At 43.6% G+C, this 15,524-nt stretch overlaps 1 protein-coding gene across 18 annotated transcripts in view; it reads right to left on the bottom strand.

Annotated features, from left to right (window-relative positions):
• The window catches only part of PPFIBP1 (PPFIA binding protein 1), a 101,675-nt gene that overhangs the window by 30,874 nt on the left and 55,277 nt on the right, over positions 1-15,524 (bottom strand). For 16 of the 18 annotated variants that reach the window (XM_042889416.1, XM_042889415.1, XM_042889420.1 and 13 more), the window contains 3 exons: positions 5,069-5,155; positions 3,860-3,973; positions 3,194-3,325 (listed from right to left, as the gene is read on the bottom strand). In XM_042889416.1, the coding sequence (XP_042745350.1) occupies positions 3,194-3,325; positions 3,860-3,973; positions 5,069-5,155 (333 nt within the window). Of the gene's footprint in view, positions 1-3,193; positions 3,326-3,859; positions 3,974-5,068; positions 5,156-10,521; positions 10,860-15,524 lie in introns of those variants that run through there. The other 2 variants (XM_042889430.1, XM_042889431.1) reach the window with 2 other exon arrangements.

The following is a 15,524-nucleotide window of genomic DNA, read 5'->3' as shown; positions in this document are numbered from 1 at the left end:
TATACTTGGCACTGGTGAGGCTCACCTCGAGTACTGTGTTCAGTTTTGAGGTGCTGGAGCAGGTCCAGAGAAGGGCAACAAGGCTTGTGAAGGGCTTGGAGAATATGTCCTACAAGGAGAGACTGAAGGAACTGGGGCTGTTCAGTCTGGGGAAAAGAAGGCTGATGGAAGACCTTACTGCTCTCTTCCAATACCTGAAAGGTGCTTACAGCGAGAACGGGGTTGGTCTCTTCTCACTGGTGACAGGTGACAGGATGAGGGGAAATGGCCTCAAGTTGCACCAGGGTAAGTTTAGGTTGGATATCAGGAAACATTTCTTTACAGAAAGGGTTGTGAAGCAGTGGAATAGGCTCACCAGGGAGGTGGTTGAGTCACCATCGCTGAATGTGTTTAAAAATTGTTTGGATGTGGTGCTCAGGAACATGATTTAGTGGAGGGTTGTTAGAGTTAGGGTCGTATGGTTAGGCTGTGGTTGGACTTGATGATCTTTAAGGTTTTTTCCAACCTGAGTGATTCTATGATTCTCTGTATGACTAATTTCAATACATCTGCAATTCCTTACTGGTTCTTCAAACCACAGCTTCTATAAATCACACCACTCAACTATAAATACACACAGATGTCACTATTAACTGAGTTGTTCCTCAACAGTGCTAGGTGCTAAAGACCTCTAACAAATCTACATTTCCAGGTCTGAGAGTTAGTTTTGACACTTTGACAATTTGTTTCAGATTTTATCTCCTGCAGCCATCACTTCTTCTATGCTATGATCCAATGTCAAAATATCCTACACATGGCAATAGGTGCTGAAGTTGTTGTCTACGTACTTCTCACTTGAGCTACATGATTTTTAAAATATTGGAGGGGGAGAGGGAAATCCATATTATCCATATTCAGTTATCTATATTCAAAATGCCACAGTGAAGCAATGAAAAAAAAACACAAAATTATTCTCCTTTTTTGAAAAAAATAACACAAGATTAACAGAAGCGTCAAGATACACTCATACTGTCAGAGAAACAGACTTACATTGCAAACAAGAGCATGAGATCCTGGATTGGAAACTAAAATCTCCTGTTTTAATATGGGCCTTGCATAACTGAATCCTTTATCAGTAGCAACAGGTCACCAAAAATACTGTACAATTCACCCAAGGGCTAAATAGAACTAAAGAGGAGTCCTAATAGCATGCTTTGCCCTAAAAATACTTTTAATTACTCACCTTCACGTACAACAAGAGACATCTCTCATGTCTTAGGTTATCTAAAGCGTGGTAACTATAATGACATTCCTTCTCAGCTTTTTTTAGGCATAAAGTCACACTGAAGATTCACCAGGCTCCACAGAGACCCTCAACAGTACAAACAAGACGGCCAGGCTTTGCATAACAAAGCAGAGGAAAAAGAAAAATACTAAACAGCCCTGCCTCCCCTGCTGCTGAATCACTAAAAAACATGCACAGTAGTCCTCTTTTGATCCAAAGACAGATCCCTCTGTGCAAACAAGCAACAGTTTTTCCTTGTATGGACCCACAACTGTATCTGATGGGGCTGACATGGACTCCTATTTCCAAAACTCTTTTCCATCCCTGATTGCACTACTTTGTGCTCTCCATTGTGGGGCCAGAGAGGCACAAAAAACCAAGGGCAGCGTAAGACTTTGAGGGTCAGAGGCTTCCTTACCAGTACTGGGAATGCAAACTATGTTCATAATTCTCCTCCACTGAGAAATTCACCCGCACAAAGGAGCCTGGTGGTGTTTTAAGTTATGAAGAATTCTCCATGAGTTAGCAAGTTTAACCTCTGGCTCCTGCTTCAAAGACCATGTCTGGTTATGGACTCCTCCCTAAATAAACTCCCTAATATATTTTCTTACAAAAACCAAGCTCAACTCAGACTGTCCACGCTTGTTATGGAAAATAATCTTAGTGTCTGCTGAGAAAGTGGAAAGACTGGAATGGGTTAAAGAACAGATCAATTATAAATCTCTATAAATTATACAATTAGCTTTGAAAAAGCTGTGTATTTGAACATGTAGACAGGAAAAGTCCTACAGCACAAAGGAAAAAAGGCTAACACATCTAGCAAAGCATCTTTGTAGAGAAAGAATGGTGAACATAAGAAACCTACCAAGCTAGAAGGGGAAGTTGAAATGAGAAACATAATTAAAAACTGGATGACATGAAGGATTTAATATGAATGACAATTGATAACTTCACTGGCTAACATGTAGGAACCTGAAAGGGGATTAAAAAACACATTAAAGTGAAAGGGTCAAGCTTTGCCCTTTGTTACAGCTGCTTCTCTTCTAGAAATGAATGACATCTGGAACATCTACAATATGAACATCAGACATTTCAGCTCATTTATAAATTCTCAGAAAAAAAAACAGTATTTGAAATTTTCTTCCCTGGCAGGCTCCAAGGTATTTCTGACAAGGGTATGTTACCCCTGCAGTGAAGCACAGCCTAATTCTTGGAGTTTCCTGTAAAAACTAAGCTTGCCAACCTGCAGTCTCTGGGTTTCTAGCTTCAAAGACAAACAAGGGTCAGCTACACAATCCAAGGGGCACAGCGGGCAAATGGCTGAGGAGAGTGCTTCCAAGGATGGCAGCTTCAGGCTGCAGCTCTGCCTGGCACTGTACAGCTCTGGGCCAAAGCCAGGCTGAGAAGAATATCTGCAGCCCCCTTCCGTGGAGCTGAGGTCTGAAGCGAGGCTTCAAAATGCCCTCACAAAGTCACCTCATTCTTTGTTACTGAAAACAAAATTTATGCCTTTTAGCATGTGCAAAGACATGGCACATGTGTTGGCATGTTTTCTGCCCTTGCAATGGACACAGTTTGTCTCAAACAGACATGCCTTACTCAAAAAAGACAGCTGCAAGCTGGGATGGAAAAGTGCAGTGCACTCACACAGTTATATTTAAAGTCATCCTAAATGCCACCTGCCTGAAAACCTGAGGGCAAGAATCAAAAACTCTTTAGGGAAATCTTTCTTTGTAAAAATCTTGGTTTACCAAGCCAAAGGGGACACTGATTTTGAGATACAGGCGTTTTAACCTTAAAGATGAATATCTTCTTTGTCTGGCAAAAAAACAAACGAACACAAAGCAAAACAAAAAACATTCCCATAAATGTTCTGGTAATGTGAAGCACACACAGCTTTCATAATTTATTTCACTGATTTTCACTCACCTCCGTATCTCTGAATCTGTCCTCATAGTCCAATCTATCCTTCTCTACAGATGTAAGCTTTAGCTTCAGATTGGAAATCTCTGCCATAAGATCCAGCTTCTGAGTTTCAAGGGATGTTCTGCTCAAAAGCTCCTGATTCAAGATAAGGAGGAACAAAACAGAATTATTCATCCAAGGGGAAAGAAATCAGTCATTTATTTCAGCAGCTAAAGGCCCCTTTCAGGAGCAAATTGTCATACACTCTGCGCTCCCTGAAGTGCTGGACACAGCAATTAACCATTTGACAGACTCTGGGCAGCTAAGATGCAGCTGAGATCACTGGATCACTATCACAGGTTGGCTGCCAGGCTGAGAAAAAAGCTTGTCTGTCATCACAGTTGCCCTGGGCAGCAGGGAGCTTTCAGGGGAATCCACCCATCCTGCCAGAGGCTTTCATCCGAGTCTCTTTGAAGTTCAGTGGGGAAAGGCTCAAAGCAGAGCAGGTCTGGATTCCTATAGTGTAAAACAGCACTGACATTACTAAGTACAAAGACTTGAAAGCAAATATGGTAGAAAATTGTCACTTAGTTAAGTGTCATCAGGAATACACTTTGAACTGAGGCACACCACTCTTTCAAAAACAAAATGTTGTTCCCTAGGAGCAACAGACATGTGTTTGTGAAATACCTGCTGCAGCATCTCCTCTGTGGCATTCAGCTTCTCCCTGTGCTCCTCTAGACAAAACTCCAGATCCCGAATCTTTTCTCCCTGGGCCTCCACCTGGTCTGTAAGTACGCTCACCTGCACAACAGAGATAAAGAGCTGCACTTACTTGCACTAGTACAGTATGCATCACCCGAAAAACTTTATAGGAATAACAGCTTTGCCTGCGATATGGACAAAATGGGACCATGGAAGAAGATGGGACAGAGGAGCTCTGCAATGGATGCAACGCATGGCAAAGCTGTTGGATCTTTCCGCTCATGCTTATGGAAACTTCTGCCAATCTTCTGGTTGACACACTGCAATTCTTCATCTTCCCTTCTGACTCATCTTGACAGTTTTCGCCAGAGTGGCTGTTGCATTTTATGGCCAACAATTTTATCTTTGCCTGTGACAGTGTATTGACTAAAGCTCCTGCCTTAACAACCAACTTGCTGAACTTCACCAAATGCCAGCTATTCTGCTTTCCAAGTGATTGCACACAGTACAGCACAGTGTACAGTTTCCCCCTTTCACACTGCTTCTAAATAAACTTTACATTTTCAAACAGGTTATTTTGAGGAAGCCTGCAGTATCATCAGGAGGGATGGCAAGCTGGCTGGAGCACACCCTGATGCTTCCACAGGCATCCCTCACATTGGATGCATACTGAGGACTGAAGCATGCCTGTACAGACAGAGAGGTGACAGGTAACCCCAACAATGATGGCAGGAGTAACCCAGCTGGCCAGGCACCTGGGGCTGAGCTCCGAGACAACTGATTATTCAGGCCCAGTGCAGCCTGACAGGACAGCAGGGTTTCTGAAGAGGCACTCTCTTCCTCCTGCCCATCAGCAAGCCCCCACAGCTTTTGTCACCTTGCATGAGAAGAGTATGTCACCTGATGTGAACAGCATGCAAACAGCCACAAAAAAACAGTGATCTTAAGGATAGATATGTGAGCCACTGGTGGCTTTACAGACCTGCTCAGCAGACCCACAGAAAGAAAGGCATTTAGACTTTTACTACAACCTAATAACATATCTTAATCTGGTTTAACTTGCAGGTATCAGCAAGCTCTCTAATCACTGCCCAAGACAACATAATTGCAAATATATCCTCAGAAGTGTAATCACATAATACCAAAAAGTCTTATAAATGCAAGGGAAAAAAAATCATTTAGGTGATGACTCACTTGCAGAACAAGAGATTCCTTATCATTTTCCAGACGAGCCAGCCTTTCTTGATACACATCTCCATTCCCAGATATGTGTCCATTAGTCTGAAAAAGACAGCAAATATCATATTGCCAGTTATCTCATGATAAGCAGCATTCTTCTGTACAGCTTTCAAATCATTCCATGCCAAACATTGTGACACTTAGCACTGCAAGGAGAACATACAACATGCAGTATTATGATCCATACATAACTCACTGACAGCAATAAGTTTAATCAAAAGTTTTACACTGATCACCACTCTCCCAAGATCAGACAAAGTTTTTGTCTTGTACACTTCATCAGCTTCAAATGACAATCATAAATAATTTGCAATGGCGAACACTAACAGTAACATCAACACAGACAAGCTTTATAAGCAACTGTATTATAATAATGACTTTTTCATCTGTGGACTCTCAATATTGATAACGTTAAGATTTTCCAATTGAAAAACCTAATGCTATCTACACTTTTGAGGATTACTATTAGTATGCACCATTCAAGATTGGATTTAGAGATTCAGCGGTCTCCAAAATGATACAAACCAAATATACTGTCAACAGATACGCGACCACAATTCAAGACAAGAGTTGTTCAGGGGCTTTTGTTCTCAGTCACCACTGAGAAGTGGTCTCAGTCACCAGACGAGAAGGGAAGAACCTTCTGGTGACTCAGTTCTGCAGAATTCACTTAATGCACATTCAGCATTTGTTAGCAAAATTTGTGCTCAGTGGAGTACCATGCCAAACAACACTTGCAGAGACAAATACCACAAGACGTTCAGCAAGTGGAGAAAATCAACTTAGAATCCACAAAATGCGCATTATGCTTTTTGTAAGTCAAATGATTTTATTTTTTTTTAAACATACAGTAAGAGACATCCTTTTACTGGGTATGGGTGAGCATCTGCATTCTAAATGCAACTCCTTATAGAGCTACCTGAAGCTAAGGGGAAACAAAAATACATACTAATGCTATCAAAGTCTACAGGAATCAGCAACTTTCTTTCTTTCTCGAGCTGGGAGAAGGATTTTCCTCTCTCCATATTCAAAGCTGTCTCAAAGCCCTTTGTGATGTATGCCACAATAACGTCTCAGCTCAGGAAAGAAGTTCTTGTTCCCATCATTGCATAAATGGTTGGTGTGGTTGATATGCCCGAGGAACGGGATGCCACTCAGATAGACCCAGACAGGCTCAAGCCATGGACATAAGTGAAACTCTTCAGTTTCAAGAAAGCCAAGTTCAAGGTCTTGCATAGCAACCTCCACTCTAAGTACAAGATGTGGGATATAAGGATGGAGCACAGCCCTGCTGAAAATCACTTGGGAGTACTGGTGGATGGCAAGCTGGGCATGAGCCAGCAATATGCCCTTGCAGCCCAGAATGCCAACCATATCCTCAGCTTCATCAAAAGAAGCACAGCCAGCAGGGCGAGGGAGGTGATCCTGCCCCTCTCCTCTGTGCTGGTGAGGCCTCACCTGGAGAACTGCATTCAGATGTGGAGTTCTCAGTACTGGAGAGACATGGACCTCTGAGGTGTTAGACATCTCATTCTAACATATATAACAAATAATACCTATGAGGTCAGGCTGAGAGAGCTGGGGCTGTTCAGCCTGGAGAAGACTCAAGGGAGACCTGAAGGTGGCCTTTCTGTATCTAAAAGGGACAGACTCTTTAGCAGGGTCTGTTGCGATATGATAAGAGGGAATGACTTCAAATTAAAAGAGGGGAGATTTAGATTGGATATAACTAATTAGTTTTTTTTTTACAATAAGAGTGGTAAGGCACTGGAACAGATCGCCCAGAGAGATGGTGCCCCATCTCTGGAGACATTCAAGGTCAGACTGGATGGGGCTCTGAACAACCTCATCCTGCTGTAGATATCCCTGTTCATTGCAGAGGAGTTGGACTAGAAGACTTGTAAGGGTCCCTTCCAACTCAAAAAATTCTATGAATTGTTTAGAGGAGACTGTGAAGCTGTTCTGAAATTCAGCATGCTCAGCACTGAGATTCCCACTGACTTTGAGAGGCCCTGGCCTTTGCTTAATGTGCAGTGGAAAGAAACTAAGCCAGTGCCTGCGGTGCCCCAACTACCCTGGCAGGAAAGGCCAATCCCGCATACGAGCTGTGCGCAAGGCTCAGGCTTCTGTTTGTCTCCCTTTCAAGCAGGTTGTACCCCCTTGTGTTGTAGAGCATGTCTCAGGAGACCGGCTGGCTAAAACACCTTTTCTGTATTATGTGCTTGAGTTTGGGCCGGGGGGAGGAACTCCTTTGTGTGAAACTGGAAGAACGAAACACTCGACATCATCAGCTGAAGACTGGATGCAAAGCAAATAGGAAGAGGTATCAAGTGTTTGAGCTTACCTTAGCACTATTTTCAGGCAATCAGGCTGTGTTGGACAGCTTTTACATTAGTAGCAAATGGATCTTCCAGACACGCATGTGTAACTGTCACAAGATGACCATAATATCTCCCCTGAAATCATCAGAGCTACTGCAGACTAATAAAGAATGCTCCCTGAAAATTTGTACTAAAACCTCATACCATAATGATACCCTGTACCTGAATTATTTAGCAGCAAATACCAGGCTTTCTAACCATCTACAAACTAAACCAAGGCACAAGTAATCTACACCTCTGAGTATGCTCAGAGTATGAATGCTTTTCCCCGACCTCTACCAGTACTCACATCATATCATAGGCTTCCCATTCAAGATCTTCAGGTTTTTTTTAACACTTTAAATTAAGGTGAAGCAAGTCAAAGAGCTTCCAATATAAACTTGTTAGCAGCTCAGGTAGAAGATTATGCTTTAAGTTTTGTGACTTGACTTCCATGCATACTACAAAAAACAGGTTTTTCTGTACTTTTGTTATTCTGTGTAGCACTCCGGTGAAGTCTTTCAGTATCAATTTCTTAGTCTGAACTCTGTAACACAGAACACATTTATCAACAAAGCATTGTGTCTGTGATGTAGAAAAGGGATATTCAGTCCCCACTGCAAGAAGGTAGCTGAGGTCTAAAGGTGCCCCGATTCTGCTGGGGCTCACTCCAATATCCTCCCCAAAGCACAATGCTCAATTCCCTGCCTCCCAAACAACTCAGCAGTGCCCTAACCACTGAACCTCTTGCTACTTCTAGTGTGACCAGACACAAGTTATCTCAAACCACAGACTGTGTGAAGAGGTAAATAGTGGCTTCACACTGCAATGAAAATGTCTTTACAGTGCTGTGAAAACTGATGAGGTGTTAAAGCAGAATGTTAGTCACTGGGACAACATCTTGCCAAGACACTTTTGTTAAACTCCATTCGCATTCCTCAAAAAACTCTTTTTTTGTTCAGCATGTTGTTCCCGATTTTAGAGTAGAATCATTTGGAGGCAGAGTTCAGGACATGGTTGCACTTTGCCAACAGAAATGGAAATGAAACGATAAGAGCCCTGGAAAGAACTGGAGTAAAGGCTGTTCTGCCACAAAACCAAACAAAAATATGTCTTTACATAGTAAAGTAGTAGTAGTGCACTCTGCATAAAAGATGACCTCCTGTAGTATACTGAAAACAAAACATTGTGTACAATCCAACATCAGGCTGCCCTCCACCTGAAACGTAACTTCTCCATAATACCTAGGATTGACTGTAATATCAGAGCACGTCTTAGCTATCACAAGGCAGTCACTGTCTTCAGTCACCCTAGAGGAAAATATGACAGCAAATGACAACACAGAGAGGCCACCACATCAGTGTTTTAGAGTAGCAGCCCCAGCCCCTTCTGTTGTAGTGCAGAGATCATGGAGCATCAGGCTGTGGACAACAGCTGCTCAATGCCCTATCACATCTCTCCCCTGCTCTGTTCTTTCCCCAGGAAGAATAAAGTAGATGATAGAGCCCAGCAACCATTGCATCACACACCTACTAACAAAATAAAAATAAAAAAGAAAGCATTTGATTCAATAGCAACTGTAAAGAGTATTTGTGGCAGCTGGTAGTTCTGGACCAAATGTATACTGTCAAAGTCAATACCAGATTAACACAGTTTACAAGCTGTGGAAGACAAGCTTTTCCATTTTCCAAAAGGGTCTTTTTCATCAGCAATTTAGAATTTATCTTCAATTAAGTGGTTAGACTTTGCATGTGTTTTCAATTTAGGGATTAACTGCATAGCAGTTATGGGAAGAGAATGCAGATTTACCAATACAATCCTAAAAACAAAAGAGCAATTATCGCGATGCCACTGAGGCTTCTCAGAAGTCTGAGGTTAGGCATTTACTTAAAATGCCTTACAAGATCAGATTCAGTGCACTTAAAACTCTGCAAGATCAATCCATTGCTAATTTGCTGTGTATCTGTAAGCTTTGTCTGCAGACGCGTGTCAAAACCCACACTGCTCTACAGAGAATTATTCCTATAATAAGGAGATGCATCACAAATTTTCACAGTTTGCCTGTCTTCAGTCTTTAATCCATTTTTCTTAAAATATAAGCTAACATTCCAAGCCACAGAAAAAGTTTCTAACAGCTGCCTCTTTAAGCATTCTAAAACAAACAAACAAAAAACATTAAAAAAAAAGTCTTACTTGCTGAATTCTCCTTTCAAAAATAGAACCCAGTTTTAGCTTATGGAGCCGATTCCTTTATAATCCTTCATTTTCTTTTCTGCTTTTGAGACAGCATAAGCAGAACAAGTCACACTGTTACTGACGAAGATGCAAGCTGATTTTTTTAAGAGGCACTGCCACTCCACAGAATTATTCCCTCATACAGCAGATTGCACAGTTCTGACCACCACAGCCCAGCCAACAGTTGGGCAAGTGGGCCTTCCCTGACATCTCTTTCCTGACCATCTGGAGTTAAATTAGAGCTCATCGACATGCTTTAGTTGTTCAGATTGTTATAATACACATTACCTACACTTAGCTAAGCACGGCTACCATTGCTTGGTCTGTTTTCTCAGTGTTGAACCAGTTTGCGCAGAAGCCCATCACTGCCCTCTAGAACCTGCACCTCCCCCTGATGTTCAGCCTGCTCCACATGCTGACAGCAGGCATGCTGAGGCTTCCCAAAGTTCACAGATAGATCCTCCCTACAGGAAAAGCAGGGAAAAAGAAAAAAAAAAAAAAAAAAAAGCACACACTTAAAATCTCTGCATTGTATTTTAAAGCCTTTCAAATAAAAATGAATTCTGAAAGAAAAACAGATTGAGCCAGAGGTTCACTGTGAGGATTACCTGAAACATTTCTAAATACAAATAGCACAGCTGTTGAATTGCACTTGAATTGAAGATGCAATCGTCTCAGAATATTCTGTTTCTCCAGCGGCAGCCCAGCTGGTTTCTTGCACAGGAGACAAAACGCTAACTCCCTGACAGCGCTGCCCAGCTATGGCTCGTCACGGGGAGAAAGCAGGAGCCTGAGCAAGCAGAGATACCCTACCTTATTTAGCCAGACGCAGTGCCCGTGGATGTCCCAGCTGTACTCCATGCTGCTCGCAGCTATCCTCATGCACAGAGGGATGTGAGCAGCCGTGGCAGGCAGCTGAGGTACAGAGCAGCAGGAGCAGCGCCCAGCAGTGCTGTCAGGGCTCCTCCAAACCCGGACAGGGGGTTAATCAAGGGCAGGGCTCCCCGTCTCACCAGAGCTGCAGGAGAAGGTGGCACCAGGCGGGAGATGTGGGAAGCGGAGCTGGGCTGCAGCGCTCCTCAGGCGGAGCAAACAGCTCCTTCAGGAATTAACACATCAAAGCCCGGGAAACTCAATCCCTCTTCTGCCAAGAGGAGCTGGAGCCTCCTAGGTCTGCCAGTAGAGCAGGGACCCTGGTATGCACAGTACGCACACCCCTCCCTTCTCCCTGCCGCAGGACAATCAGCAGAAGGCTTTCGCTTCTCGATAGGCTCTTAATCGCGAGAGCAGGAAGAGCACATGTAATTCATGTGTAGGTGCCAAGAAAAAGAGGAAGGAAGGAGCTGACTAACTGGTCCCAGATGTTACCAGCGGCTTGTCTCAAGTTTATGTTGTACTCTAAACCATGTAAAATGCGATAATAATAACCAGCGTTCACCCTCACGTTTCAGTCCCAATACACACAGTACCTTCAAGCAGCACAATAAATCCCAACTATTTTTGTATTTTTGACTACTAGAGCCTAGCTCTGCAAATCCCATGATTATCTAAAAAAGCACAGCTTTTAATATGAAAAACGAACGTTTACCACTAATGTTGGTAGACTAAAAAGTCTCAAAAACAGGCATGCTGAACAATCCAGAATAAAAAAATAGAGCAGAAGAAGATCAGCAGCTGTGCTTTTCAAGCTAAACAGATGCGTTCTGGAGTCAGAATGGTGATTTTCAACTGCCATACCACTGGGGCTACCTTGCATTCCAGGGCATGACTGTACAGGTGGTTCTCACCGCTGATGAACTCTGCCAGGCATGACAATGCCATGCCAAGACATGCTGATAATGAACCTATATCATCTTCCAATGTTAAAAGCACACCAGTCTGGATGATCATTCTTATCAAGAAGCATTTCAAGAGTTTTCAGAGGTAGATCTCTCATGAACAAAAAGTATTACTAGGAGGCAGTTTATAATGACAGACTGGTGGAGTATCACAAGACTCCTTTCATTCTTTAGCTCAAGGAGAGATCTCAGACAGGTGCTTGGTGGTAAAACCGATGTGCAACACATTACTTTCAATAGCTAAACTCAACATAAACACAAGCTGAGCCAAATGAATGCACCGCACGCCCACACTAAGACAATCAAACAACAAACTTTGGTTTGAAGACAAGATGTTTCCATGAATAAAAAACATGCAATGACTTCTGGCTAACCAAACCACTTCCACCACTTGGGAATCACCATCTTCCAGACAGGCTAGTCTATCTCTGCAAGACTACAAGCTGTGTTTATCCAAGCAGGAAAACTTCCCTCTGTGATTAACTCTCACTGCACTCAAGAACGGACTTTTGAAAGAATGCCATAAGATGAGGGTGGTCTGTGAGATGCCACTCTGGATTGCACAAGTCTCTATGGAGACCACAGCTCACACTGTCATCCCCAAGCGAGTTGACAGCATTCCTTGAGAAATCTTCGAAGGCCATTAAGTTTCTCATTTTTTTAATACTCTCATCATATTCAACACAGTGCCACAGAGAGTTAAAATCACAGCTGCACTTGTTGCTATGGTCCACGGGGAGTTTTACAGAAAAAGTCACAGAATCTCTGGAGTTGGAAGGGTCCCACAGGGATCACTGAGTCCAAGCCTTGGCTTAACACAGGACCATCCAAAATTCAAACCCTATGTCTGAGAGCAGTGTCCAAACATTTCTTGAACTCTGGCAGTCTGGGGCTGTGCCCACCGCCCTGTACTGCAGCCCCTGTCCCTGACCCCCAGCTGCCCTCCCCTGACAGCTCCATGCCATTCCCTCGGGCCCTGTCGCTGTCACACAGCAGAGCTCAGCGCTGCCCCTCCGCTCCCTGTGAGGAGCTGCAGCCGCCATCAGGCCTCCCTCAGCTCCTCTGCTCTGGGCTGAGCACACCAAGGGGCCTCAGACACTCAGGAACTGCCCGTCCACATTTACCCTTCACCCCCCTTTTCAATAAGACCCATCTGGTTTCCTCTTTTTGGGAAGGTCGATTCAATAAAATGTATTTTTTTTTTTAAAGTGGGAAAAAAAATCAGAAATAAAACTGTCTTGCTTATTTCAATTGAAGAGAAACTGCAACAACCAGAAGCAATTATTTTGAGAATTGTTCTTCAAGAAATGAACAGATCAGCTTCCATTGGCATTTCCAACAACCTGGGCTTGGTCTTGCAAGAGGCAGAATTTCAACTGAGATGGTCTTGTTACTGGTGACCATGTTACAGATTGCTTACATGTCTGTATTCAAACCAGAAGCTCCACAACCAGGCTACAGCATATGTTTCATTAAAGCACACATCAGAATATATTATGCATTTCTGTTGATCAGAAGCGACCTGAAATGCCCCAAGACTCTGGAATAGTTGTGATCTGGAAATGCGTTTCACAGCTGGTCCCCAGAGCAAGCATACAGTCCTAGCACTTCTGAGCTTAGGGGAGGCTTCAGTTGTTTTCTAGATTTTGAACAAATGGCCTCATTTCCAGCTTAAATTGCAGCATTTACCTGCCATCCATTTGTACAGGGAGATGTTTCAGCAACACAGAGATTAGTTTTCAGCTGTAAATGGACAAGTGGAAGTGACATGTTGCAGTTAAACCAGTTTATTTGTGCAAGACAATGCCGCACTTACAACTCCTCGGAACTCCCCAGGGGAACCATCTGACCACTCCTCCTAGAAATGCTCTGCCAGATGTCAGCACTCCGTACATGTGCTCTGGTGTCACGTGGCCATCTGGCATCCACTGGTTAAAAAATTCAGGATAAGGCACTATAACTCTTCAGTCCTTTCTGAGTACATGTCACAGACTTCCCTAGTACTACCCATGCACACAGAGAAGAGCAGAAAGGAGGAGATCGCAGTGGCACAGGGACAGAAGGCAGCTCATTTGGACATGGCAAAATTGAATCCTCTGCCTTATTTTACAGGAGCAAGAAACTTCAGGAGACTATGTTCAGACCCTTTTCCCAACTAGGGCATCAGCAGTTTCTCTCTGGAGACCAGGGGAGGATTTTTCTCTTGTGACACACTGTTTGGCAGCAGTGAACACTATTTTTGTTTTCCTTTGAGACATGAGAGACGTGGTTACAGCTTTGGATGGGATGTCATGCACCAGTTCTAGCAGCTTTGAATAGCCTGGTGGCTGCAACTTGTTCATGCATTGAGGATTAAACCAATTTCACTCCAGGGAGGTGTTTTCCCTTCCTCTGTAAGAATGGACACTGTTTCAGAAAGCCTTCCTGGAAATTGCCTGGGCAGTTTACCTAACGCCTGCCCTGCTCAGATAGGGATGGTGATACTGTTGGCACCTGTAAATCCCTGTAGCAGAGTACAAAGCCCAACTTTCAGTTTTTCCTGCTTGGGGTTTTTAAGGATGCCGGAGAGAATCATTCAGGCAGACTGAGGAAAATAGAAATAATAGTTATTTTCTGCTGCCTTTTGCAGAATTGTTTTCAGTACTCAGGTGGCTGTAAGCTGAATAGCATAATAGAGCCCTTCCTCTTCCAGATTCAGCTCACAGCTCCAATGAAAACCATTACTGCCTCACCAAGATGCGGTGATCCATGTCAAATGAGTCTGAAGGATCTCATTCCAGCTCCTAGCAGCCAGGCATCCCTGAATCACACATTTGCAGCCCCACAGGGCAATGCCTGCCCTTTACCTCACTAATCTCAGCAGACACTGCAGCCTCGAGCTGTGCTGTTGGGCTCCTTTATTCCAGAATGGGAGTAAATACTAAACCAGCATTGCTAAACAATGGACTATCATTAACTATGCACCCCACGGGGAAAGGTTAATTTTCTAAGACTGTTTATGTAGCACATGGACATTTATTTTTCAAGGCCATACTTGCACGAAACCTGTGAAGCCTCTTGACTTCTGCTCCAGACAGAGCAGAGACTATTTACAGCAATGTTCACTGCTGCATGTTACAGGAGAATGAAATGCTGATGCTAGCAGGATCTCTGTGTTTTTCAAAGATTTGACTGAATGTCACTTCTGCCTCCTCCTCCCCATCTTAATAATGGTGACTGTGATACTGACAGTGATGGTGAGAGCCAAGCACCAGTGGAGTCAGTAGAAAAGCTCCTGTGTGTTTCAGTAAGTTTGAGGTACTCTGAAATGAGTAGTTGAAAACAAAATAAAATCATTAAAAAAACACACAAACAAAACAAAACAAACAAACAAAAAAAAAAAAACCAAAAACAAACAAACAAACACCACTCTCCACTCAAATCTTTTCACAAGAGCTACATAAGCTGCGTCACCCTGGTTCCCTCTCTGTCCCAGAGTGCTGCACCCAGCCTGCACACCGCTAGGTGGCACATCAGGTCTCTCCACGCCAAGCTCCGCCATGCTGGCGGGGAAGCACGTTGGGCTGAGGTGTGGCCTGCTCTATCTGAGCACAGAGATAAAATCGAGAGAGAAATGCCATCCCATACTGTCATCCACAGCCCCATGGAGACCAAGTCCCTTTTGAGGGGAGACATCACATCCATCCTGCAAAGGGAGAAGGTGATTGGCAGCTTCCCATGTTGACAGCCACCAGCAGTAGCAATGCAACACAGAGCCACCACAGCTGGCCTGTTCAGCATCAGACCTGCATTCATCAGCTAGCAAGCCTCAAACCAGCAGCACGGCATCACTTTGGCCAATGCCACGTGTGTCAGGAGAACAGACCAGAGCACTGCCATAGGCAGATGTGGTAATATGATCTGCAGAAGCACACACCCTCAGCTGCTGTAGCAGTTGTAGGCCAATTTAAGCCCTGAAACAGCCTCCAGAAAGAAGCC

Source organism: Lagopus leucura, unplaced genomic scaffold, assembly GCF_019238085.1.
Source record: "Lagopus leucura isolate 7727_CA_CO unplaced genomic scaffold, USGS_WTPT01 Super-Scaffold_100159, whole genome shotgun sequence".
NCBI lineage: Eukaryota > Metazoa > Chordata > Aves > Galliformes > Phasianidae > Lagopus > Lagopus leucura.
The sequence above is the reverse complement of the archived record's forward strand: the minus strand, read 5'-3'. Positions and strand labels throughout refer to the sequence as shown.